Below are 28,000 nucleotides of genomic sequence, written 5' to 3' on the forward strand. Positions count from 1 at the left end.
GAATAAAACCAAACAGCAGGAGGAGCACTAACTGGGACAGAATGCAGTCACAAAAACTGAATGATTAGAGAGCGAGAAAAAAGAGAAAGTACAGTATGACAGAGATGTTCAGAAAAATGACACAAATGCCTTATCCTAAATCATTGCTACAAACTTTGTCTCTCTTTCCTCCTCCCTAAGCTGAGCTGCTTGTCCACCGCGTCTCAAACAGACTCTTCCCTCAACCAAATCCTCCCCTGTGTCACAGCTATATCTCACTATCTTCTCCTAGATTTATTATATCTCCTCCATCCCTCCTTAACCTTCACTCCATCACTTCTTCCTCACTTGTCAGGGATCTTGAATTTGTCACCCTTTTGACACATGGAGAGCCTGAGCTGGGTGGAGAGGAGAAGAGGGACAGTCCCAGCTTGAATATTTCAAAAGGCAGTGATCCCCAACATGACCCTATCATCTGTCCTCAGCCTCTGATCCTCCATTTTACCCTGTCAGGCGTTCTTAGTCAGGGGCCTCAATGGCTCTTATTCCCACTGTCTCTCATGGGGATAAGAGATAGCTTGCTACCAGAGGTCTTGATCACAGTCACTGTCCCTCTGAGTACAGATTTTAAATCAACACAATACAAGGCCTGGTAGATAAGGAAACATGGCCTTTCAATAATATATATATCAGCAAGGTGAGGTTGTGATATGTGTGGGTAAAAGGTTAAGATGTTTTGGATCTTAAGAGATAAGTGATAGGATTTACTGTCTACAGCACCCCTCAAATAAGAATTAATTTCCTGCTTTCTATCAGGAATTTGAACTAGCAACACCCTCCCTGCTGTCAGTTTACCTCCAGGCAATAGTCTTCTCACAGTCCTTTCAACTTAAATAGCTCACAAGGATATCATTGAACTGTACCACCAATGCTTCTCAATAAAGCAGCGTTTTCATTATTTTATTTTTTTTTCTCCATGTGAGAATTTCACTGATCCGACATAAAACAAAATAAAATTATAACTCGATCAAAGAAAAACTAATGCCAACAGCGTGGACAAGAACTCCAAATTGATTTAATCACATTTACAAAGACTGCTACAGAGGTGTGTCCGAGTATGTGTGATGAAAAGATACCCGGGATTTGGCATGATAAAAGAGTTGTATTTTAAATCAGGTCCAGCAATTACCACTTTGATTTGGTTTGTCTCTTCTCCAAAAAGGACAAATCAAATCAATTCTGTGTTTGAATTGCAGGTGCGTCAGAAAAAAATCAAACATATCTTCTTTATGTTTTTTTAGGCATGTCCAGTGAAACAGTTTTGAGAATTATGACTGAGTTGGCTATATCACAATGACAGAAGCCAGTCTTCATATTGAGTACTTTTGCCTTTACTATACATTTAGCGATGACATTCATACTAATAAAAGGTAACAACCGTGCTGTTGACCCTGCTCAGCCCTTGTGTAGCTCCCCAATGTTCCCCAGATCCCGATGGACGTGCTGTTATTATTGGTAACGGTGGAAATGAACTACTATGGCTTTCAGCACAAAGCCCATTCGTTCCCACTGAAGATGAAGACATTTAGAAACGTTTCATGAACAATATACTTTCTAAAGAAAACTATAAAGAAGACAGGGAAATTTCGTCAAATAGTATTGCATTGCAGTTTTTAACAAACATCGCTCAAGCAGGAATAAATAAATGAATACTACTTGGGGACTATTTTCAGTTATTTAGTGCACTATTGGGTATTTACAGCAGCGGGACGTTTTAAATGGCATTGGTTCACACAATGCCAGTGATAATCATAATGAAGAAAAATGTCAATGTCACTGTGGCTCATATTTGTGTTTTTACAGATTTTGTACAACAATGTAGCTTCATTACACACAGGAATAAGCAATATCAAGCTAGGTACATGTCCTATAATTTTTGGTAGTAAAAAAAATGTAGAATATCACCATCCTTCTCCCTTAAGTCTTTTTTAAGTCTCATTCATATATCACACGTCAGGTGGAAGTTGTTTTATGCCCAATTAACAAATACACCACTGAATTTATAGTCGTTTAAAGGATCTAATGAAACAAAAAGGCATGAAAGGTTGCACAGGCTGAATGACAGGTAGAGCTTTACCAGCCTGCCGCAGCCATCAATATTCCCTGTGGGGACAGAGTGCTGGGATAGTATTTTAGCATCTCAAAGGAAGAGTGCTGATATACAATCCCTTCTGCTGTTTAGATCCTAACAAAGGACGTGGTCAAGGGAAACATCGTTATTGATCCTCGTTCAGCATCGCCAACTTTGAGAAATACAAATCCTGATTGTGTATGCACATAAAACTTACTGTTCTGAAATTGTCACATACAGTCTGTGGAACATTTTCAACATTTGCTGATGCTTTGATGCCAGGATTGGAGATCAAATGAGGTGATTCATTGAGAGGAGAGGAGAGGAGAGGGGAACGCGGTGCCCTGTGATGCCGCAATAGCTGATGTTATCTGTCATTTTCCTAGTCAAGGACAATGCCGCTGAGGAGTTCAATGGGGCTGTAAGAGTGATAACAGGGAGAACCAGAGACAGATTTGTGCGTACAAACCAGACAAAATTGCAGGTTGTTTGTAGTGCTTACCAAAAAAAAAGAATCAGAATAATCCGTCTTCTCTTCCCTCCCCCCCCCCTTCTCGTCTCTTCTCCCTGGTGCACACTTTAAGTGAGTAATCTTTATGAGAGAAGGAGAGTGAAGGCCCAGGTTTGTCTGACAAGGTCATGCTTCCTCCCAATATTACACCTGAGGGACCTATAGTTGTTTCTAAAAGAGAAAACACTAAATCCTGAAATAGCTGTGTAGAGGTTTGAGCAGAACTCCACAGAGACAGCGGTGTTTACAGGCTGGGGTGTACAGCAGTTTACACCCCTTTGACTCCATCTACAAAATATAAAGCCAATGTGTGTTACAATATAAATACACAGCTACAATTGCATTTATTTGTTGTTCCCTTCCTGCGTCAGTTGGGGATTATTTTAGTGTGCTATTAAAGTCTGGTTTTGCTGCATTTGTATGTTTTTGCCTGTTTGTATCACAGCTGGTTTCTTTGATATCTGCTCTTCTGTGCCATTTAGATCTCCTTGAGGTGAAATAAACTGATAATTGAGAAAAAAAAAATCAGGAGGACCGTTTCCTGGTTTAAGCTGCATCGAAAAGCTACCACTGGAGGTCTTTATAAGATAATCTTACTGAGTGCTTTTATGTTAGGGATATTTTGTTGTTATAATACTAATGGGTTTTCGAAAAGATCCTGTGATTTAAATGTCTTTGTGAGGTTGCAACACTGTGCCAGACCTTACAGCTTGAAGTGTCCAATTAGTGCTTGAATTAGATGTATTTGTTCTCTCAAAGATTTTCTTTCTCCAAATAAGGATCACTGCTGCTACATTTTATAAACTCTTCAACCTGCTTTGTATCAGCCAACTATTACTTCAGCACTTTATTGCATAATGAAGTTGGCAACCTAAAAGATTTCATAAAACCCACCAGAGAAATGAGATAGAAAACTTGAAAACGTGTCTAACGACGAAGTGTTATGTTGGGCTGTTGGCCATAACACCATACATTATTTCCCTTTTTAGCTATGTGAGTGGCTCAAGGGATCAGTCTCTTGGTTGGTCAGTCCACCACTTTGATTTGGAAAAATATATTAACATCTGCTGGATGGATTTGCACACTATTTTATATTGACATTCATCGTTTCCAGACGATAATTACCTCAGGACTGTGCTGATCCCCAGATTTTTCACCCAGCACCACCATGAGGCTGACGTTTGTAGTTTTGAGAGAAGTAGCTCAGTAACCATTGAATAGTTTGCCATTACATTTGGTAAAGACACTGATGTTCCATTCAAGTTCTGCTCAATCATGTTGTACTAACTTTGTTCATGCTTTAATGATGTATCAGCTCAAAATTGCAGTTAGTCAGATGCTTTGGTTCATGACCAAATATGTGCAAAGCTTATGACATTACCATCAGCCCCAATTTAGCAAATGTCAGCATGCTAACCTGCTAAACATCAGCAAACTGTCATTATTATTGTGACCAAGTTGGTATGCTGCCATTAACATTTAGCACAAAGCAATATCTCACAGAGCCACAAGTACGGTGTAGACTAATCGGTCTAATTTAAAACTATTTTATTCAGCGGATTTAATTGCTTTGAAATTGTGAAACCAGCCCAGAGGGTGAAGACAAAAGGGTGCAGTCATCTAGCAGCCAGTTTAAGTCCTTGTATATATTCTAATGTTTACTTATATGTGTGTGTGTGTGTGTGTGTGTGTGTGTGTGTGTGTGTGTGTGTGTGTGTGTGTGTGTGTGTATTATTCAACAGAGGGCCAGGAAGTGAAGGTGGGAGAGTACAATGCAATTGCTGATGTGCTGGATCTCATCAACAACTCCATAAGGTTCCAAGGTAAGAGGACGACTAGATATGTGTGTGTATGTCTTCAGTTTTGTGCGACTGTGTGAGCAATGACGCACTGGTTTAAAAATCACTGAAGAAGAAAAAGGTCTCCTGGTGCATCTGCTGTGTTTATATATACGTTAAAGGACCATCACTTACCACCTGAGCTCTCCTGTTCACTTGCTCACTTGAACCCAAACTCCCTCCAGCACACATAAGTACTTAGACACACTCAAACACCACCACCAGCACCACCCAGTGTAGGGACTCGCTACTCTCCTTTACCACTCTAAACTGTCCTCTCTCAACTAAATTATTTACCAGTCCATTTTTCACCCCTCCCGCGTTCGCTTGTGTTGACATACTTTGTAATTTGTTCGATCCCCCTGGCTATTCTCCCCACAACCACCCTCCCACTCTTCTTCCATCTTCTTGGCCTTGCCCCGCGTACAGAAACTCCAGAACAGCGCCATCTAAGATGCTTGTTTCCACATCCCTGACCACAGTAAGTGGAGATGTGTAAGATGATGCCATTGCGATCGATTGGCACACTGGCAGGAGAAAAATAGAGGAAAAGATAAGAAAGTGCAGTGTCTAACCACAATAACTTGACTGTGGTGCATAGAGTGCCATGCACTCACCTTGGGGAAACTGAGGACCAGGAAATGGGTCTCAAATGACTGGATGTCTCCTGCAGTGTCACTATTTTGTGGTTGAAGTGAAAAAGATTTGCAGGGGGCCGGTTAAGTTGTCAAAGTGAGAGAGAAACCTCACTGTGAGAGTGAGAATGTCCAGAAAACAACTGTTGTTGGATTACATAATAGTCATTTTATGTAGGATACTGTAATATACCATGAAGACAACATATGAGTGGGAAGTTTAAATGTTACATTATGTTTGAGGCTCACTCATTTTGAGAGCAACCCTTTTTTGTGTCTGTCACACCTTCTGTTCTCAGGCGTGGAGCCACCCAAGGATCGCACATTCGTTCGTCTGCAGCGGCGCCACATCAACGTGCCCCTCTACAGCATCCTGTCCACCATCACCATACTGGGCATGCTGATGGCGGGGGCCTTCCTGTTCTTCAACATCAAGAACCGCAACCACAGGTCAGCTTTAAGCATGGGTGAAGCACATCCTTTTGAGTAGGAGGATAGAGGCGGGGATTAGATGAAGGATAGCTAGTAAAGGTGAAACAGATAAACGTACCGTGCAGCGGGAAAGTAAATGAGGGGTTGAGCGAGAAGGTAGAGGGGAATGAGTGAAGGACAAGAGGAATCACGGGAGATTGAATGGTATTGAAATAAAAGAACGACAAAGCATGAGAATGATTATTAACCTCTAACTGTCTGCAGATACAGTATTATTTTTCACATTTCACTCTCCTCCATACCGTAGCATTTTTGATGAATAAGACCCAGTCTAATTAATTCTATTATGATTTATCTTAATCTTGTGTTTTCTTCCAGACTCATCAAGATGTCCAGTCCCTACATGAACAACCTGATCATCCTTGGAGGCATGCTCTCTTACGCCTCTATTTTCCTGTTTGGCCTGGATGGGGGTTTCGTCTCTGACAAAGAGTTTGAGACCCTTTGCACTGTGAGTTCACTCAACACATTTTACTAATTCATAAAATAATGAATAGAAGTTGGGGTCGTATGCGTCATATTCTGTTCCATTAGCACAAGCGCACAATAGCTGTGGTCATGGATAGAGCTGCAACTAATTATTTTAATTTGATTTATCTGACGATTATTATTTAAAATGAATCACTGAGTTTATAAGAAGATAGATAACAGTTGCCCAGAACCCAAAACGACATCTGCAGATTAGTTCTTTTGTCCAACCAACAGTCCAAAACCTAAAGATGCCTCATTTACTATCATTAATGACAAAGTAAAGCAGCAAATCCTAACATTTGAGAAGCTCAAACCAGCAAAAAAATTTGACATTTTCACTTGACTAATTACTAAAACAATTAAAGGGTAACTGCGTTGTGAGTAATTTAGGTGCTGTGTTTTGAAAAGCAGTCCACTGATGTGAATTTGCTCTCCTGTAACACTGCTGGACTCATTATGAACAGTTTTAAAGCAAATTATCAAAATCAAGACAGCAGAATCAGAGATATCACCTTTTTTGTTCCACACATTCTTCTTCCTTTTCAAAACCTTTTCGCCTACATTACCCACAATTCAACTTAGCCATTGAGTGACATCACCGGACACAATTAATCAGAATACATACAGCATCCTCTGGAGCCACAAAAGGCTTTATACTACTTGTTTTTCACATATGCAGTAGTACTCCCCAAGACCTGTAAACACACTTTAATGGATTATCAAAATAGTTGACGATTTGTTCTCTTTCAGTTGAATAATCGATTAATCGACTAATTGTTGCAGTTCTTTAGTCGTGGATATTTACTGCTATTTTCTTGATTTAAATATTTAGAATGGGCTTAAATATTGAGATTGCTGCTGAAACACTAATCAAATGCACTATGTGACACCAACAGTAAGTGAAAACTGATTGAATCTCTCTCTCTCTCCGGGTCTCTAGCTAGCATAGGGCACATTAAGCGTCTCCCCCCAGGTAGCATTACTGTGTGACTATGTAGATGCTGGATTAATTAAAGAGTTTTGATTACAGCGATAACCAGCTTCCACTGAGATACCACCCCACCCAGTCACACACATACACACACACACATGCACAACAGAGTAAATGAAAGGCAGGGCACGTCTCGAGCTGCCATCCACCTGGCTGAAGCGCTGCAGCAGAGCTGAAACAGAGCTTGTCACTGCAGACGAGGTTCTTCAGCAAGGGAGCACAGAGGTTGATCCATTCACCACCAATCAATACGTGCTGGTCTCCTTGAGAATAGACAGTGTAATTGTTTTTGGTTTTTTTGGGGGGGGTTTTGCTGTCTTCTTCACCCTGTGCTTTGTCCCTGCCTTATTGCTTTCTAGATGCGCTAGAGAATGACACGTGAAAAGAGCCAGGTGTAAATGGGTGAATGCAGACAGTGTGAATGTTCACACACAGGTGTACTAATAAAAACAAATATGTGGATCACATGCAGCCATCAAACACGTGGTATACAGAAGCTCTCTGTAGCTATTTTAGGATGTCATAGTCTATATTCAAATTCTAAGCTTTTAAAACATGTCAGCTGTGTCCTTTGTGCTAAAGCAGTAAGAAAAGGTCTACATTTTGTCTCTCATTAAGATGAAATGCTCTCAGGAGTGTGACAGCTTCCATGGTCCAGGACGTTCTCCCGGAGCTCAACACTTAAGAGACGGAAAATAAATCTGACAGCTTCTTATTTTTAGAATGCTATTTCGAATTAACATCTTGAGAAAAATGCAAATACCTGTCAGATAAGATGTCGTTTGAGCCTTGATCACCGTTTTTGAAACACAATACTTATTATGTGTGTTCCTGTTGTTCTGATAGGTCCGGACATGGATCCTCATTGTTGGATACACAACTGCTTTTGGTGCCATGTTTGCGAAGACCTGGAGGGTGCACGCCATCTTCAAAAATGTCAAGATGAAGAAGAAGGTAATGAAAATGTGTTAATATTTTTTGATGAATATGAGAGTGATTAAAAGGTAATTTCCAGATATCCAGGATGTATAAAAAAATCAATTTTAATTAAACATTTGATTGTTCAATTATGAAACATCAGAGCTTTATGTGTCTCCTTGGCTTATGTGCTTTAAAGGGACAATTTGTAAGATATTGCCAGAATTTTGCACAAAACTGTCATGTTTGTTTTAAAATGTGTAGAATTTGAAGATTTCTTTTCTTACCAAATTAGCAGGATCTATCCTTGTGAACGGCCATTACAGGCACAGTACATGTGATCCTTTCTGGTTGAATCCGGCTCGGAGGAACCTTTTATTTCTTATCACACGTGTACATCTGTTGGATAGAATAACTGCCAGTTCATAAAAAACACAAGAGTCTCCATTAAAACATCTAGACTTGACAGTCTTATCCAGGAAGCTTGCACATGCCTTTTAAAAAGCCCAACACTGGTGTGTGGGTGCTTGTATTCACACTCATGCTTTTCAACAAACACTCTGAAAGACTGGCAGCCCCTGGCACCTGCTTTTAGAATCTTCTCTGTGAGAAAAAAAAGATTCAGAAATACAAATGGCTTTTTAAACATCTGACACAATCTGTTTCACTGGCCTACTTATATAAAGTGGCGCCGAGCTCACTGAGTGTTGTAACTGTGCTCGGCCTTTTTGTATTTATAGATCTTGCTCTCTTTGTCACTCTTTCCCTCCGTCTCTCCCTCTCTTTCTCTCTCTCTTTCACCCTCTTGCATATTGGAGGAAGTGTGGGTGGCCTGCCAGAGAAAGAGAGCAGGACGAGAGGGAGGCAAGAGGGATGGATCAAAGAGTTAGAGAGGTTGGAGGGATGTGGGGAAGAAGTGACAGAAGGGAGGATGGAGAGACAGAAGGAGGAAGGCAAAGCAGGGCAGAGAAAGTGAAAAGACAAACAAAGTGGCACAAATGGCAAAAAATATAGGTTGGACACTGTGAAAAGAAAGCTGTAAAAAAGAGGGCAAAGGAAAGATGAAGATAAGGAGAATCTAGATTGCAGGTTAAAAGACAAAGAGCTGTGACCAAGCTCTTCTTTAGCTTGCCCCTTTTTTGTTCCTTTTCCGGCACAGTGCTGTGACGCACGTTGAAGTTCAGGACGGTGGCGGGTAAATAGTTTTCCATCTGTTCTGGTGATGCAGCACTTGAATGTTGTTCAGCTGGCATTGAGTTTGAACGAGACCGAAGTAAAGATATTTAAAAAGTAACCACCGTAACATGTCACTGGCCTGCTTATTATCTCTGCTCAGGCCAACCAGTCCCACCTTCTTACCGTTCCAATGGAGACAAAACAAATGTTTTTTTAGAAGAAGCATTCACCCATGCCGCATATTTCAGCACTTAAACCTCAAGATGTATTCTCTGTGGGTTCAAGGACTGTTTGCAGGGCACTGACACACACACACACACACACACACACACACACACACACACACACACACACACACACACACACACAAAGTTCCTCCACACTGATTGAGTACAGGTGCATTGGCTTCAGTAGAGCGATAGTTGCTGTTGGTGCCCTGAAATCTCTGTCAGCCAATGTCAGGGGAGGGAAAAGCACAAGTGCCTAGCCATCCTTTTTTCGAACAGTGGGGCTGGAACCGCATCCCTCCCCCCCCGGCCTTACCTCCATCGTTCTTCCTGTACACTGGGGAGAGCACAGGTTGTAAATCAGGGGTGTGTTCGATAAGGGTTCCACTCGGTGGGCTGCGTCTGGCACTCCTTCACTTCTTAAATAGCTCAGTGCCAAAGACAGCATGTGTGTGCGTGTGCGCGGGGGGGGACGACTGTCAATCAATGTCCTCCTTCTCCAAATACACACAAGCACACGACACAGACACAGATAAACATACACACTTGGAAAAAAAAACAGCCTTTACACAAACGCTCACCCACAGGCAGCTACTTGTCAGTCTGCCTATCTTGGTAATTTACTGAGGACTCCGTAGTCACATATTGCTTGATGCACACACACAAACACAGGGCAAGCTGCAGAACACATACATATACGCACACATACATTATAATTGTGTAGACACTTTGAGGTTGTCTGAAAATAACATCTTCATCAGAAACACAAAGACACTAGAGCCCTTCTGATACGTCAGAGTGCCAATAATACTGGGGGAAAGAAAACAGTACTTAACACTTCAGGTAATTTAGAGTAAGTCGTTTGTCTAGCAGACCCAGTTGTCAGAATAACATTTCACAGTTCAACAGATGGTGGTGTACTTTCTTATCTAATTCCCCTAAAATATAACACATCTTGCATGTCTTTATTACAACTTTTGCAAATAAGTTTTATCTGCCAAATAAACTAAAATTTGTTTCATTTAAAGTTAACTCCACCAATTTTACATATTAAAGCCTGTGTTCAGGTCTTATGGAGTATTACTGCATATGTGACAAAAGTAGTATAAAGCCATGTAATCTGATAAATTGCCTCCAGTGATGTCACTCAGTGGCTTTTCAAAACCTGGTGCCTATGTTACCCACACTGCAACATCACTGGAGGTAATTTGTCAGATTACATGCAGCTTCCTCTGGAGCCGCAAAAGGCTTTATACTACTTTTTCATACAGTAGTACACCCAATACCTGTAAACACACTATAATGTATGAAATTGGTGGAGTTACCTTTTTATATATAGGTGTTTTTATTGTTATCAATCTTGTCAAAAAAAAATTTATTCGCTTCGAAGCAGCCATTTGACCTGCTCTGCTTCTTACCTTCCTCTAAACTGCACTGAAGCATTGCAGTATTTCTATTTCCTCGCCTATATTTGTTCAGTGCCAACAACATCAAAAGACACCAGATCAAAAAACAATCCCCTCACACATCTCATCCTGAGCCCACCGGCGGATGGAAACCCGTGCGAGACCACTGCGCTGCATCTGGGCTGTGTGATACTCTCCAAACACAGCCCGGCCTGTGTTCCCTGACCTTTCCTTTGATGTGCCGTTCCAGCCAGTCAAACGCTATAATAAATAAAGATCACAAACAGGTCATGGCTTTCATCCCTCTAAAGTTCATGGTACAAAAGAGGAGCTTTTGTGGTTGACAGCGTTGGCTCTTGTTTGGTGGATCTTTAACCACCTTCTCCTGCCACGAGGCAACAAAATCGACGTGTTGGTGGCACAGTATTGGCAGAACTGAATGTCCAAAAGTGATTCTCAGCCCTCGGTCAAAGGAGTAAAATCAGCTAGATATACTACGTGTGCCACAGTGTCAAATAGTGAACCAGGTCTTGGTCTCTTGGACTCACAGTTTGGCTGGTTTCCTATCTCAGTGGGTGGTTAATTGCAGCTAAATGCATTGTAATCAGCCCCTGATTAGATGGTTAGAATGAAACCAGCAGGGCTCTGGGTCCTGAGATGGGATGAGAATCACATAATTACGGTGATCAATAAGAAATGTTGTTTGAAATGGCTCTACAGACACACATACCATTACATAACATTAGCAGGTGTGTGCTTTGGCCTAATACAAGCATCTCATCTTCTTTTCCCCCTCCAGATCATAAAGGACCAGAAGTTGTTGATTATCGTTGGCGGGATGCTGCTAATCGACTTATGCATCCTCATTTGCTGGCAGATTGTGGACCCACTTAAAAGGACTGTGGAAGAGTACAGCTTGGAGGTCAGTGTGCATTTTGATGTTTTTATTTTCCACATCTTGTCTGAACATGCGCTTGTTTTTTTGTTTATGTTGATATAACATGATTGGCCTCCACTGGGAGATCCCCAATGACACAGATTCTTGCTAAGAATGCCTGTCAATTTGGAGTTTAGGCAAACAAAATGTCCGCCTTGGGCTGTAGTGCGAGCATCTTTGTTGTGCCTGTTATTTTTGGGTCAGGATGTGAGCCATCACTGCCTCCTGTGCTCATCCCATGGCCGGACATCTGCCAGCTTGGATGTGAGACATTGGCAAGGCCCGTTGGAAAAGAGGCACTTGGCATGACTTCCTCCTTGCTGGAGAGGTGGCATGGTGGAGAGTAGAAATGAACTCTGCTTTGCTGTGATTGGTTAGAGTAGATTCAGAATATTTCCGACTGGTGCAAGAATATTGTAGCTGTGTGCCCAATTGGCTAAAGTGAACATACTGTAGTTTTGGCATTGGGGGGTGATGGTGTGTGAAGTGTGTTTGGGGTTGGGTGTGACATGTTAGCACGTAACTGTCAGTGGTATTAGGGAATGCAGACTGTGAATTAGCAGGGCAGAGCTGCATGTTTATTTTCTTGGAGGATTTAGTAGGTTTTGGTGAAATTGGCAGATTGAGTTAATGTTTTCCATTTTTACCAAATATAAAATAGTATGCAGTTTGGCTTCACAGTTTAGTTTATCCGTCTTTCTGTACATCTTAACACCAGTGTTGTCCAGCAGACTGTTTAAAGATGCGAGGTTAAACGCTTGAGTCAGGAAGATTTCGAGCTGCATATATTAAAATGGCTTTGAGAATATCAGCTCATGCCGTTAAATAGATGGTTCAGTGTTCCACTGGTTAAACATAAGAGGCTGCGGCACTGATTCATTCCTCAATCTATTAAGTTGTTACACAAAAAGATGGGCTCGCATTAGGCTGAGGGCAACTAATGCAGTGTAATGGCAAAATGGGTAATCGAGCTGGTGCAGTGAGGGATATGGTACATTTGGGACGGGTACTGCATCTACGTGTGACTCTGAATTTTTAGTAATGAGGTGCACTGCAGCTGTGGTTCGTTACATCTGAATGTATCAATGAAGGTCTGTATGTGAAACCAAAAATGCTATTGAGGCGAGAACAATCCAAGAGAAGACTGGCAATAATGAGTTATCTGATGCCACCTTTAAAGGCCATAGTTTATCGGACATGTCCATGTCTTTGGGTGTGTTCAAATAACAACAAAATTGATGATTTAAAAATCTTTGAAGACCAGAGAACATGGGTAGTGCTAAGTGGAAATGTTTTCCTAATGAGTTGTTTTTCAAGCTGCCTGTGCTTCTGAACGTAGGTCACGAGACTGTTCTCACTAGTCCACCTTAATTGACAACATGGGTTGGAGCGGTCAACGACCCTTCTGATAAACAGAGGTTGTCAGAGGGTCACTGCAGTGAAAGGCAAGGTCTAATGGTGGATTTTTTTATGGAGTCTTCTTTTGGTCATATTGAATTGATTTTCATGTTGTTAGCCTGCTTGTTGCAAAGGTCCTGCAGCGGATGGAAGGGTGGCTGACATTGTCTTGCACCCAGCTTTGACTTTTTAATGTCTTCAATTAATGAAAACCCTGTGAATGCTTTTCCAAGAGTGCTGGGAGCAGGTCAGCCTTTCTTAGTTTTGTGTTTTTTTCTGTCTTAGTCCTTGATGAAGCGATCCCTATGGGGGATCTCTGAGGAAGAAACTAGTGTAGAGATGCATGATATCTTGCCAGACTTATTTACATTCTTGTGCTCCTTTTGGCGTGCTCTGAAGGTATACTTAGCGCATTTGTACAACTCTAGACAAAGCCTTATTTCCTTTGTGATGATAGCCACTTATATATTTAAGCCTGCCTAAAGGGTGTAGCAAAGCCTTGCTTAACATATTCATTTGTGAATGTTGTCAGTGTGTGCAGTCGGGTCCTCATGGAGTATTTTCAGACTCTAAGCCCCCGGCCAGGGGAGTGTTGTGAATATATTAACCACTCAGTCAGTGTAGAAGTCTGCATTCCCCCTGGGGTCGTGGATCTGCATGCCTGGGCTGAAGCATAGGCTCCACATGCCTGGCCAGCCTGCCAGATTTCCAGCACCAGCAGCAGTGGACCCTTGGGGATCAGCTGGGGGACAGGCAGCCTGGGGCTCCTTTTGCGCCTGGCCTCCAGGCTTGTCAGGTGGGACCAGAAACCAGAAGGCAACCCAAATAGGAGGAGAGAGAAGCAAGGGAAAATGGAAACACAGTATGCACCTACACAGTGTTTGTGGTAATAAACAATATTAGGCCTTGTTCCGACTGACATTATCACTGCATCAAATAACACAACCTCATGGTTCATTTCAGTGAGGCTGCTGCACACAAGCTGAGGCTACTGGGGTGGCTGTGGCTCAGGAGGTAGAGCGGGTTGTCCACTAATCAGAGGGTCGGTGGTTTGATCCCCAGCTGCAGCTGCATGTTGTCCGTGGGCAAGATACTGAACCCAAAATTGCTCCAGATGGTTGTTTCATCAGTGTGTAAATGTGCCTTTGAAAGGGTGAATGTTGCAAGTGTTGCAGGCACTATATATATATATATATATATATATATATATATATATTGTGTATCACGATAAATCCTAAAAATATAGTGAGATTACTTTCAGGCCAGCCCTAACCTGGATCAGTTTCTGCATCAAGACGAGGCATAAAATTGGTCAAACTGTTCTAGATCATATTTGATTTTCTCCCTTCCCCAAACAAATGTTTTTTAACACAATTTAAATTTTAGACTGAATGTCCACTTGGGTGTCGGGAAACAGGACCATTGTGGGTGGTCTCCATAGAGCTCAGAAGCCAGTAAGTCCTAGTTTTGACTGACTAACTGTAATTGGGGCAAGGAGAAGGACCATTAGTTACCCAGTTTCCTGTGAGCTCTCACATCATGCTTGGCCATTCCTCCCCTGTGAATTCCCTCTCTCTGTTGTGTTTTTTTTCTTTCCATTTCTCCCTCACTCTGTGTCTTTGTCAGAACCTCCCCTCCTCCAACCTTTGCATTTCCTTTCCCCACTGTAGAGACCTGGGAATAACATTGGCCTTGGGTTCACAGAGCTGTATCTACCTGCTCTACCCAAGGGCATGCAATATGACAACGTGGTGTTATTGAACTGTCACAGTGCTTGGTAGTTCAACGTTGTTCAAACCATCACACAGGGGGGTTTCCTTATTGACTCACAAGCTACAAGGGTACTCACACATTGTTTACATCGCTGGTGCTTTTTTTTGGTCAAACACTCATAAAGTGGGATGACACTCAGGAGAGATCATCGATGCAAGTGTGTGCTTAGGAGAGAAATGTACTCTGGTATACTGAAGTGGGTACTCATATCTATGCCCTGTAGTGGTCAGGGATACAGGTACATCTAAATATTGTGAGTGGATAACGGGCTGTAGTTTAGATTTTGGGGGGAAATGGTCCCACGCATGCTGAAGAAGCAAGATTTACCCAGTGGATGTGGTCAAGTCAATACTCCACATCACCAGGGGTGAGCCCACTGCTCTGAATCCAGCAAGCTAAGCTTAATGAGCTACCATTAGCAAAACTAGGGCATCCCCCTTTGCATCCTTTATTAGCATTAGCAAGAAGATGAAACTGTGAACAGGCTGACAATGGATCCTTGAGGAATACTTCATAAAATATGACTGATTTAATACCCTCCCAAATAAAAGCAAAGAAGGGCCAGAGATCATGTAGGGAGTTAAGTCTTTGAGTCTCTAAAATGAGAGGAGAGTGACCCCCCGAGTCTCATTTTAATTACAGTATGTAGATTATATAACTTCAACAGAAATGACTCGTAACCTTGACATTGTCCCCAACCTCTTTAAACCAAGCCTCTGATCTGCTCTTCAGTCTGTACTGCACGTAACACACAACCTTATGTGATGAATTCAATAAAAATAAGATAAGATAACATTAAAGGCATCTTGGCCAAGATTGCAATGACGACTCCACTTCTTCCACGATTCTTTACACCGGTCCGACCCCTAAATCCTGAGACTGCATTCTGCATATCAGTGACTTTTTTTCTCCCAGAGAGCTTATTGAGAGCAGGAATAACTCCGGCTGCTCCAGGAACGTCCTGGGAATGCTGATGGAGACGTTGGGCGGCAGTGAGCAATTAGATCCATTTTGTGGCTCGTTAATAATTGAGCATTTGTTAATGGCGTGCAGGCAGACTGCTGGTTGCCATCAGATTAAGCCCTGCAGTACTGACACATGTTGAAGTGTCGATGCACACACGTGTATTGAAGCATGTGAGAGTGTGTTTGACTCAATTGTTCATTTTTGTATAGGCGTGTGTTAGTAAATATGACCTTGTGTGTATGTTCCAGCCCGTATGTGCCCACTCATGCATGGATATGTTTTTGTACATATCGCCTGTGTGTTTATGTACACATTAACGCCCTCTCTTGTTGTCCTGGCCATTGTCTCCTGCATAATGAAGGACAAACCGTCGAGAAAGGATCATTAGCATTCTGGTGGATCCTGCCGCAGACCCCCTCTACTCTAGTCTGTCCTCTTGTCTCCTCTTCCTTCCCCTCCCTCCTCTGTCGTTTTCTCTCGGCTTGGAAGCTGCTGCAAGCATTGGCGGGCGGGCTGCAAAAAGAATATTGCAGTGTGGCATCACCATGGCAACGGCCATGGTTTCTGACATCCATAACACGAGCGCGGCACTGTTGATCCGTGAGACAAAAATAGCGGGTTAGGGAACCCACTTCAGGATGGCAACGCATGCAGAGAATATTTTAAACATCTAGAGACACATCCGCTGGACTGATTATCAATGACTGATAATGATGCACACTCATGCATGCATATTTCCATGCAGATGTTTTGGAGCTCTCACTGAGGTTTCCCTCAGCGCTTTGACAATGCACTCATCTGTTCCAAATATATCACTGCACTAACAAGCCAAGGTATGACTTTAATGTGGAACTATTTCTCTTTATGAGGTGGAATGATGGCCTTAACATTAATCTTACGGTCAGAGATGAGGTTGCCATTTTTTACTTTCGCATTAAAATACATCTACTGTGGCAAAAACTCAGATTCCATTGTTATCTCTCTTGCTGATAGGCTGTGAAACACCATCTGTTCTCATAATATTTACACACAATATTGTCATAGGATGGGGAAAACACATTGTTGTCTAAAAATAGGGGAAAGCCTTTGTAGGGAACAGATATGTTGTAGACAACAGATGAGAAGGACAGTTGCATCTGTTGTTATTTTTATTAATAATTTCATCAGAAGCTGAAAGCAGACACCTGCTATCTTTGTGTAATTTATCCTGACTCCACCTTTTATTAGTCATGATTGACAACAATCCTGGCAGGTTTACTGTTAACAGTGCCACTACACTGCACTTTATTATCATTTTTATAGAGTTTAGCATAAATGCAGCATCATGCATCTCTGACTCCCTGAATAGGTAATTTAAGCAATTAGACTTCACAAGTCCTAGAACCCTGGACATGAGTTAGCCTTTTGGAAACTTATTTAGTTACTAGTCTGTCTTTATACGCAGACTTACCTGGAAAACTATTCTTACTCAAACTGTACAACTTGTAGACCTTTAAATTTATAGTCAAGTGTGTATAGTATTGTTGTTTTGCAGTATTGGTGCTGTGGTCGTGTGACCATGTAGTTCCTTAATAACCGGACGTTAGCTTTTTACCTTGACTTCAAAAAAGATTAGAGTGGAAACAGTTGGGTGATCTATATTCAGGCTTAGATGTAAGACAAACCTGTCTTTCACCTATCTTTTCCATCCATCTTCTTCCACTCACTGGTCTGTACTGGTGATTTTCCTCTCACAGACCTGTTAACACACTCTGCTGTTCCCCCAGGCATGAGGTTTTCTCACATTCAATCCCCTCTCTTTTATTTATTGTGTTTTCTTTTCCTCACCATGTCAATTTGCTTACTTTGGAAACTGTCGCTCTCTCTTGCTCTCCACCTTTGTCATCTATCTGTTTCACTCCTTGTTGTCCCTTACAAGACGTTTCTCTATCAGAATCGTGTTACCAGCCTCTTTTCTATTTGTAGACCCCTTTCTTATTCCATACCTCCAGCTCCCACCTTGTGCTATCCCTCTCATGCTTCTCCTCATTTGGCCTGCTTGCACTCCTGGGAGTGCGCTGAAAAGCAGAATAAATCGAAAAACAAGCTTGTGACAGCAATACCGGTGGACAAGACTCAGGCTGACCTGAAACATTCCCTTTTCTCTTTCCTACATTTCTTTCCTCTTTCCCCCTCTCTCTTTACTTCTTCTTGGCGTTTCTTTTTCTCACGCTATCCTTTTTCTCTCAATTCGCCATCTCCTGCTCTATCAATTTTCCAATTCTGTGTTACCTCTTCAAAGGGAGCCATGTCCTCGGTTCCAGCCAGGATTGGCTGTTGGGAGGGTGAACTGGGGAAAGTGTGGCTGGAGGGAGTGAGACATGTGCCAGCAAAGTTCCTCCAGTCAGACAGATGAGTGTGGCTGACAGTGAATGTCCTCACTGCTCCTCTGGGATTCTAAGCGGGTCGAGGTCAGCCAGGCTGTGTGCACATGTGTGGGATCATATCAAAGAGCTTAACCAATGTCAATTTTACTAAAACTTTCATGGACCTTACATTAAAGTTTCTGATTTAGTTTTTTCAGTTTTATTCTGCCTTAAGGCCCAGACAAACCAAACCAACATCGAAGAACTAGTGGTGAAAAAGGCTAACTGTTGCGTAGCCTCACGACGACCAAAAAGTTGCACCTGAACAACACAAAGACTACAGCCGACGGCCACCTGCACATGAGGAAATACCCCTCCATACTTCCAGGTTGCAGTCTTCTGTAATGGTCATTAAAAAGGGGAACCAGAAGTCTTGGGAATTTGGATATACGAACCGTTGTTATCATAAAGCAGCGTTTATTCGAAGTGGCTAATATGCAATGAGACAATTAGAAGTGCAAACTGCTCTAAATGGGAGAAATCATGGATACAACAGCAACAGGCTCAAGAGACTTTCCCTTTCTCTTTCTTTTTCTGTTTTTGTGCAGTGATTTGCTTAGCTGAAAAGCCAATCAGAGTTAAAGAGTTAAATCAGCTTGCAGAAACTTAAAAATCTATCAATCTACCAAGTCTCCTACAACACAGCTCACCAATTCAGTTTGCACAACAGCCTTTCCTTCAATCTCAGATGTTGGTATATCCTACGAGCACCTAAATAAACCAATTTGGAGGTTTGATAAGAACACGTGATAAATTACCATATAACACAACTCATCAAGCCCCAGTCTGCATTTGCGCATTTGAATGTGTGCCTTGTACACTCAACTTCATAGACCCAAGTAGCAATCAGAAGTTCAGAAAATTACATCACTGTAATGCAGCCTTTAAATATAATAATGTGGACTGAGTGCTTTTGGTCTTTTAACAAAAAATAAAGGTGACAGATTGCTTCCTGTGTCGAGTTACTGATCTCAAACTAGTTTAAAGATACTGCAACTTGATTTATATGTGCTGTTAACTGAAACTAGTGACTGCTCAACGGTAGGAAAAATAGTCAACAGTAATATAAATCGTGTGTGATTTGCAGCGTTTTTGCCCTAAAATGCAGACACCCTTGTGATCCTTTTTACACTGCAGCTTTCCACCCACACACACACACACATGCGCATGCACGCACACACACACACACACACACACACACACACACACACACACACACACACACACACACACACACACACACACACACACAATCACCTGCCCACGATGTTGTCGCTCCCCCTCCTCCTGCACTCTCACACACGTTCCCCACTGCAGTCAACTGTTGATTGTGTGAATGCCATCTGAAGGACACGATGCTCCTGTTTCACTATCAGCCTGCTCTGCGTAAGCAGGTGGAAAAGGATAGTCCTGTTTACATTTCATTAAATCCAGTTGGCTCTTCATTCTCAAAATTATAGTCTTATGGGAAATGAAACATAGATGGTGAATAAATGCATTTTATCTCAGATTTGGGTGGATTAAACAAGGTCGGAATTGAATTACACATAATTTATCCAGGACCTGTTCCTGATGACAAAAAAAAAGATGTCACATGACAAGAACTGAGAATCATGAAGTATTAAAGCTGGAGAACAAAGAACAATGGCATGTGCAGCATTATGCATGCAGCACATGACCATGCTGAGATGGTGCTAAGATGGACTTTGAGGCTCCTTTGTTAGCACTGAGTAAAGCGCTGGCTGAGATCAATACCTTTTCAAAGTAAACTGGGTCATTAAGGGATAACCACCACCTACCTAGGCCTGTTCTCATCGACCACCTCGGGAGGGAGGAAGGACGGGGGGGGGGGGGGGGGAGAGAGAACAAAAGGGAAGGCTACACAGAGTGCACACATTCTTGGTGATTTGAATGGCTGCATGAGCATCTGAGAGATTGTTATTCCAAAAGAAAGGTTTTGCATTGTTCGGGTTATTGTAAGGTATTATGACTGCATGTGTTGTGTTATTAGAGCACATCGAGTTCTAGTGTTGTGGTGAATTTAAGGCATGTGGTTCTACACTGTTTACAACTCTCCAAATCTAGATTACTACTTTGGAATAGAAACGTGTATTAGAACGCGTATTGCAATCACGTTTTTTTCATAGCCACTTCACATACTGTGCATAGCTCTACCTTACCTTGGTGGAAGGCACAGAGTAGCATGCTGCACTGGTGCCTCTGACCTTGGCAAAAGTAAGTGTGTCATAAGTTTTCCCTCGGGAATACAGAGTTCTGTTTATAGTCTCGCCCATTTTTACATGTTCCAGCAGGAAGAGTCACGACTTTAGTCCACCGGGACAGGACAAAACCTCAGCCTACATAAAGAGTGCTGCATTATGAACTGATGAAATTGGGAGATGAGTATGTTTTCATGTATACTTTAGTGCAAACTGTTTCTTGAGAATTTTCAATTATGTTATACAAAGAATAAAACAGGAGGAGACAAGGAGCTAAAGGAGAAAAAACAAATAATCGATCAATTTAAGACGGGAATTAAATACAAGATTAATATATATTAAGAGACAACATTGTTCAGTGGATATTTGTTTCACAAGAGTTTGGACTCATTCATTTTCAAATGTTATAGTTTCATTGATTTATGCAGTGGAAAGCTCCAGGTATACAACATCTGGGTGCGACTGTTCCAATGTCAGAAGGGGAGAGAATGATGAGATTTCCAATGAGTTGAGATAATTTTCTCAGCAGGCGAACCAACTAACACAATCTTTCTTTGTTTATTCAATATACCCAATACAGACAATCATCTAAGAGAAAGACAGCATGGTTGTGGGCACCATCACAGACATCAGCTGAGACAATTTAAGTCCTAAATGAATCCTACCTGGCTCCAGGCAGGATTGTGAGAGGCATCTTTAATACTGGACACAATATCTACCCAGTCGAAAGTCTGGATCAACATCAGGGCAGTTTTCTATATTTAAAATGAGATTTAGTTGCTCTCGTCTTGCAGTCAGTGATTTTTACCTCTGCAGCGCTTCAACAACCTAGCCTATTAAAGTTGTACAAAAGTTTGAAAGCATTTTCATGTTCGTTGTGTTTTTGTTTAGTTTGGTTTTTTTTTGCACAGATCACTGCCTCCATCTATTGTGTGAGGGAGAGATGAGGGCGACCTGGATATCTCAGGTCTCAGTTTACACAAGATTTCATCATTTTTGTGAAGAATATTGACCCAGTGTGTCTTGCCATGCTTTGGCAACGCGCTGGTATTTGCCTTGTGAGGGACAACACTGGACGCTACATGTAAGCTGACAGCGTTATCGGTGAATCATGCAGGAAAGCACTCTAAGGACTGCTTCAGAGGTGCTGTGTTTGTTGACACTCTCGCTGGTAAATTGGACATGTGGTTGTGCATGGCTGAGCCTGTTCAAGTGGATCTGTCGAAAATGGAATTGGGTGGCAATATTTACCTCCTTTCTACTTTCTCTCCATCTCTATGAGCTGCGTGATTTCTCCCTCCCTCCCTCCCTCCGTTCACCTCTCTGTATATGTTTCTTTCGCTCTTTCTCTCTGACAAAACACACTAAATTAGCCCCGACCTCCAGCATCACCCACACCTCTCTTTTGCTCTCCTCTCACTTTTGGCCCAGCCCTTGTTTCCCCCCCCGCTCCTCTCCTATACTGCTCCCCCGGACTGCAGTTGCTAGGCAACAGCTGATTGAGCATGAGGGGTATGCAATTGACCAATTAGAAGACTTCCAAATGAAAAGTGGTGTCAAGAGTTCCCGCAGTTACAGCTAAGGCTTTATCCAGTGTATGCTGTAAGGGGACACTGGATATTGAAACACATACACACGCATACATGTTCCAATAAGTGTGTGTGTGTTTCGGGGCTTTAATCATTATAATATCTGGCGTTGTAAATGTGGTCTCACACGAACACTCATATACTTAACTATGCTATCGAGCTTCCTTTCCTTCCTTCCATTTGTATCAATATATTGTTGTCTATCTTCTCCTCTCTTCCCCTCTGTTTACTTCCCTCTAACCTCCTGCCCCTTCTCCCATTTCTTCCTTCCATTCATGCAGCCTCTTCCTCTCTTTCAATCTTCCTCCCTCCCTCCATCTCTCTTTCATACCAGAGACACCCTCCATCAGTGACCAGACACATCCATCAATGTTCCTCCTCCTCTTCTCTCATCCACAGCCCCGAGGATTCCATTATGGCTTCGCAGCGGATACACACATGCACACACGCACGCACACACACACACACACACACACACACACACACACACTCACACACACACACACACACACACACACACACACACAGAGTTCAGGGAAAGGCAGCTCTATCTCATCTGGCCACGGGCTCAGACATGATTAGTTAGAGACTCGAGATAGTGATGCAGCTCTTGATGATGCCGGTGACTCTGTATGTGACGAAGATGATAATGATGATGATGATGATGATGATGACGTCGATGATGATGAATGGGTCCCAGAGGCAGTGAGGTGATGACGAGGTACGCTTGGACCCAAATTTTTCCCACAATTGCTCGGCTCATCCATGCATTTGACCGCCATTAACGTCGACCTTTGACCCCGAGCCCCAGCCCAGCCAGTTACCGAGTCAACTTATCCAAATTTCTGCATTAAATGGAAAATTCTGGATTTTAGATCAATTTGTTGAGATCAAACGTGTCACAGCAAAGGAATGACTGAAATACACTGAATAAAAGCAAATATTCTTTTAATAATTTTTTTTTGCAAGGCCAAGGTACAGTACTAGAATAAATTGCAGTAGTTTATCGTAGGGAGTATGATCATGCTATCAACTGAAACAAGTTTCTTTGGTGAAAGAGAGTGAAATGTGGTTTCATTCAATCTAATGTAGCTTATTTTAACTGACTAACTGAGGCATAAGAGACATATTCAATGTAAGAATACACCATTAATTCAAAGAAAAAAACTATTAAATACATTTTAAAACAAGTCACATTTCAAGCATACCTTGCGGTGCACCTCGATAATATCCAGAGATATGCTTTGATCTTCAACAAATACACTAGTAGTTTTTACACTTATCCATCCATAATAATACTGGTAGTAGCTATGAAAGAAAGTTACTATTTGACTGCAAATTTGGGAATTAATTCACCAAAAACTCAAGGCACTCTGCTTTGCTAAGTTAAAAAGCCTTTAGTAGAGTAGCTGCATGATCCTTAATGTAGTTATATGGACAAGGACAAGGACAGACAGGGCTTCCGCATTTTTTCTGTCAATTTCACAATCACTGTAAACAGGTGGCGTTAATTATAGGTAAACACAATCCTCACAAAAACTACATCTCAAAGCAGAGTCGCATGATATAGGATTGTAAAATATGAAACTAGTTAGACTTTTTTCTTCTAATTAGGAACTATTGCAATCCTTATTGCTGCTAATCATACTCTTTGTGTAGATAGCATGAGACAAGATAGAAAGACCAGCCGATAGTAGTCAGTGGTGCTGTGCCAAGGATACTGTATGACCTTTACTGACTTGCCACGCAGCACTTGGCATAGCTGACAGTACTGTTTGCCAGGGATTGAACCAGATGGAGGATTGTTTTTTTTTTCTTTGCAACATCCAGGAGCTTCAATCAATGTAGTTCTTGACTGACTAAAGTACACGCTGACCTGGCACAACTTGTGTCTTTAACTATAAGAGGCAACTTTGTACCTTTTTGATAGGTTCAGTTAAGATACACACCCAGAAGGCCTAGGATGTGCCTTTTATCGCATTTTTCTCCTCTGCTTCTGTTTCTGCAAACGTGTTTTGTCCCTTAATTAGCACATTATACCCTAAACAACACGAGTAGCTCAGTGATATCACACCTAAGCATAGTCATTTTGTATCACTAACGCTCATTTTCAACAATACATTTTCAACACGCCATGAATGTGTTGCCTTGTAAGTAATATAATTTAACTCGACTATAAACTGCAAACCACAGCGATTGATTCATGAATAAATTAGCAGCTGCGTGAGATGAAAACTGTGTAAATGCAAGATCTCCTGGTGAGGATTTTTTCAATATTATTCCTAATAACTTTTCATGGGAACCCACAAGCTGTTGTACGACCCCATGCTGCACCGCCGCTGCACGGCCTCTGCAGAGCTGCGTTCACCTTAAGGAGGCACCGTTCAGAGATGTCGGTGCTTCGTGGTGAGGGGAGGGGTCAATTACAGAAAGGTTAATCCATGACACCACCCAGTTTCACACAGATATAAACACACTAAACACACATACACCACTGCTCCTAGGAGTCAGGTGTAGGAGACCACCAAGGTCGAGCTGTGATGGGGAGATGAGAGCACTTCGCCACTGCTTGAACAAAGTACCGGCGCTGCCTCAGCACTATGAGCCCGGGAATACAAATACATTCAGCTAAGTGGAAGAGTTCTTTTACACAAGACCTTGAGCCTTGGGCACACTGCAGACTTTACACTAACAGTATAGAGGGCTGTAGATAGGAGGACAGAGGAAGAGTGATAGGGGACTCAAGGAGACTCGAGGGAGACGAGAGAGAGACGAGAGGAGAGTGTAAGAAAAGCAAAATGAAAGGTGAGGAAAGGACAGGGGGTAAGAAGCATGTGAGCGGGAGGAAAAGAGGATAAAAAGAGAGGTATATATAGAGAGAGGGAGGTGGGGAACGAGCTGCAGGGAGAGTGACAGAGCCAAAAGAGGAGAGAGCTGCGAGCACACTAGCTATAACTACTGAGATAGAGACGTTGGGGAGAGATGAAGTTGAAGATATGTGATGAGAGACAGAGTGAGAGAGCGGGAGAATAAGGGGTGTCATGGCTACTTATCATCACACTGCCGAGGGTGACATTGATTAGCACTTGCCATCGGCAGGGAGCCTGCAAGGCAGTCGACGGGAAGGTCAGATAATTAAACCCAATGCCGCTGCAAAAAGCTGGCACTACACCCATCTCTCTCCCGCCCCTGAGTCATTGGAGTTGGATGAAGCAAACTGTTGTTGTGTGTGTTGATGCTTTTGGGTATTTGCGTTAAAAGTATGTGGAAATGTGCCGATGTAGGTGTGTATATTAACATTTTTACACTGAAATTAGCGTGTATATGCAGGTGTTTCTTTCCCATTGTCAGCATGTCAAAGGCATGCTGGGAAGCAGGGAACAGTAAAAAGTAGATATACCTCATCAGACCAACCTTCTGAATAAGACATCATTTTTTCTGATGCTGATGATGGAAATAGCTAAGGAATAAGACATGTCGCTTCTTTCTCATCTCTGTTGAGATGTCAGTACTGATCTGGTACTGACATGAAGGCCAGTGACATTTGTTAAGGTGGTTTCTTTTATATGCCTTTACTTCAGTCTTTCTTTAAACTCAGCGCCGACTGAAGGATGTTCAAGTGCTGCTTGAACAGAGATCGATAGCAAAGTATTTCCGTGCTAACGTACCCAACTTCAACATGTGGAAAAGGAACAAAAACACATGAAAATTCAGAGCTTTGTTGATCGGCCTTTGTTCAGCACCCAGGTCGACGTGCGTGGGGGTGCAAGGGCCTGTTTAATGCTACTTGGTGCTTTAATTTGAGTTGGAATCTGACTTACACCATTTTTACACCAAAATTAGCCAGTCCACCCAGGTGTCGTGTTTCCATCAATGCTGATCGGAGTTGTGACTACTGCAGAGTCATTTGGCCTGGGAATGAATGCAAATTGTACCCTGTCCTACTGAAAACAAAAGCCAGATGTTTTTTTTCCCTATTTGCCTATGTGTGTATGGAAAAGCATTCAGAATATGTTAGAAATGGCTCCAAAAAACTGTAATTTAGAAGTATTGCTGGGTTGAAAGTGTGGAAAATGCAAGCATTGTAAATATAAAATGAGATGACTGATACACATACTGTGTGTACAGTTTAAATAAGAAGCTGTTAATCTTAATTTAAGTCGCTAGAGGTGGCGATGCCTCTCACATTCTGGTTCGTCAGACCGTTGGGAAATGCCCGGCTCAGTCCTCCAGAGAGATGTTTTTCCTTTGCAGGTTCACAGTTTCACTCCGTCAGTTGTCATTGGATACATGTAGTAAATAATCTGCCATGCTCTCGTCTGTCTGTAATGCGATGTTGTGACAGATACGTTCTGACCCATCTGAGTGATGCACTGGGTGTTTGTGCGCGTGTGAATTTCACCTCTGTTTAAACCCTCTGTTCCTCCTCTTCCGACCTGTGATTTTGTGTCCTGTCGTTTCCAAGTCGATTCTTCAAAGAGCCCACAGGAGGGCTTTTTTTTTTTGGCATTTTGAGTGGAGCACGGCGAGATTGGATTTGACCCCTGTGAATTTCCGCTTACTTTGATCTTAGTGTGCATCTTTTTTTTATTCTTTTTTTTTATTTTAAGAGCAGAGCCCGCACACTTCTCGCCGTCGACTTGGCAGTCAGAGCATTAATATTGCTTCAGGCATTATTAATAATGCCCTTTAAGTAAAAAAGAAGGGGTGGTGTAGGTGATGGGAAGAAAACATTCAGGGGCTAAATGGTTCCAATTAAGTGGTAATCTGATGTGTAGCATTTTAAGTGGATAACAGACACACAGGTTACTGTGTTAAGCCATCAATATCTTCGTTTTAAGGAAAGTAATAGCCTCAGCCTGACAGAGCTCAAAGAGACATTTCACAGCTGTTAATTACCTTCTGTCTTCTTTAAAATATGTCACCGCTGCCAAGAGCTCTGCACCCAACATCATTATATTGCAACTGATCGTTATCATTTTCTAATGTGCCGATAAATGTCACATATTTGCAATCCTCTGGACACTCCAGCAAGTGTAACAAGCTGTCCTTGGGCCTGGTTTCAGCTCTCTCGGTATCCCTTCCCTCCCTCTCTCCCTCTCATTCTGTCCTCTGGTATCTGCAGCCACCTCTGCCATCCGCTAAACCTCCGGAATCACAAAGAGCAGAGGGAGATTATGAATGTCCTGGATCAATACGCCGTAAACTATATGGTGCTACTTGAACTATACCCATCCACTTATCTTTGCTATTGCCTCTTACATGGCTACATGGCATTCCATTTTTTCTTTCTTTTTTTCAAAGAAAATGCCTCCCAGGTTTAATATATTTAATCGGTAGGGTGTTTGTCTCCTCATTGACGTCAGAAGTGTTTCACATCTTGCAACATTAGCATGAAAGTTGTTGCCAAAGCTACATGTGACATAGCAAGTTATTTTTTTTTAACATAATCTCTAGTAAAACAAAAAAGAAGCGCACCATCTCACCCATCACTGCTTCATTTAACATTGCATAATGCTATGAACTGAGCCTGACTGCTTTCTGGCTTTTCTTTTTACTGCACGGTTGTCACAATAGAAAAGAGCAGCAGTAGCATGTTGACGACACGTTAACTACTGTATAAAGGCCCAGGACTACAGATTACTACAGAAAATTACAGTCATTAATGATGAATTACATGTCATGTGTGAACTGCTTGTTTATTTCTGTGTTAAATTGTGTGATTGCTTCTCTGTGGCGCATTGCACATTATCAGCTGCAGCGAGGCAGGCGCTCTCTGCGTGAGATTTGAATGGTGAGATGTGTCACTGCGAGAGAGCGAGAGAGCAGCGACGCAGACGAGGTGTTGGGGGCGAAGAGAAAGAGAGAAAGAGTTGATGACGGTGAGAGAGAAAGAGAAAATAGCTGGGAGATGATTAGATGGCACCGAAGAGATCGT

At 42.2% G+C, this 28,000-nt stretch overlaps 1 protein-coding gene across 2 annotated transcripts in view; it reads left to right on the forward strand.

The window, feature by feature from the left end:
* The window catches only part of gabbr2 (gamma-aminobutyric acid (GABA) B receptor, 2), a 190,577-nt gene that overhangs the window by 126,638 nt on the left and 35,939 nt on the right, over positions 1-28,000 (forward strand). For both annotated transcript variants that reach the window (XM_084378728.1, XM_084378727.1), the window contains 5 exons: positions 4,364-4,444; positions 5,394-5,544; positions 5,905-6,037; positions 7,895-8,002; positions 11,575-11,697. In XM_084378728.1, the coding sequence (XP_084234854.1) occupies positions 4,364-4,444; positions 5,394-5,544; positions 5,905-6,037; positions 7,895-8,002; positions 11,575-11,697 (596 nt within the window). The remainder of the gene's footprint in view (positions 1-4,363; positions 4,445-5,393; positions 5,545-5,904; positions 6,038-7,894; positions 8,003-11,574; positions 11,698-28,000) is intronic.

The sequence above is a fragment of the Pagrus pagrus genome (genome assembly GCF_965226575.1).
Source record: "Pagrus pagrus genome assembly, chromosome: 17".
NCBI classification, from domain to species: Eukaryota; Metazoa; Chordata; class Actinopteri; order Spariformes; family Sparidae; genus Pagrus; species Pagrus pagrus.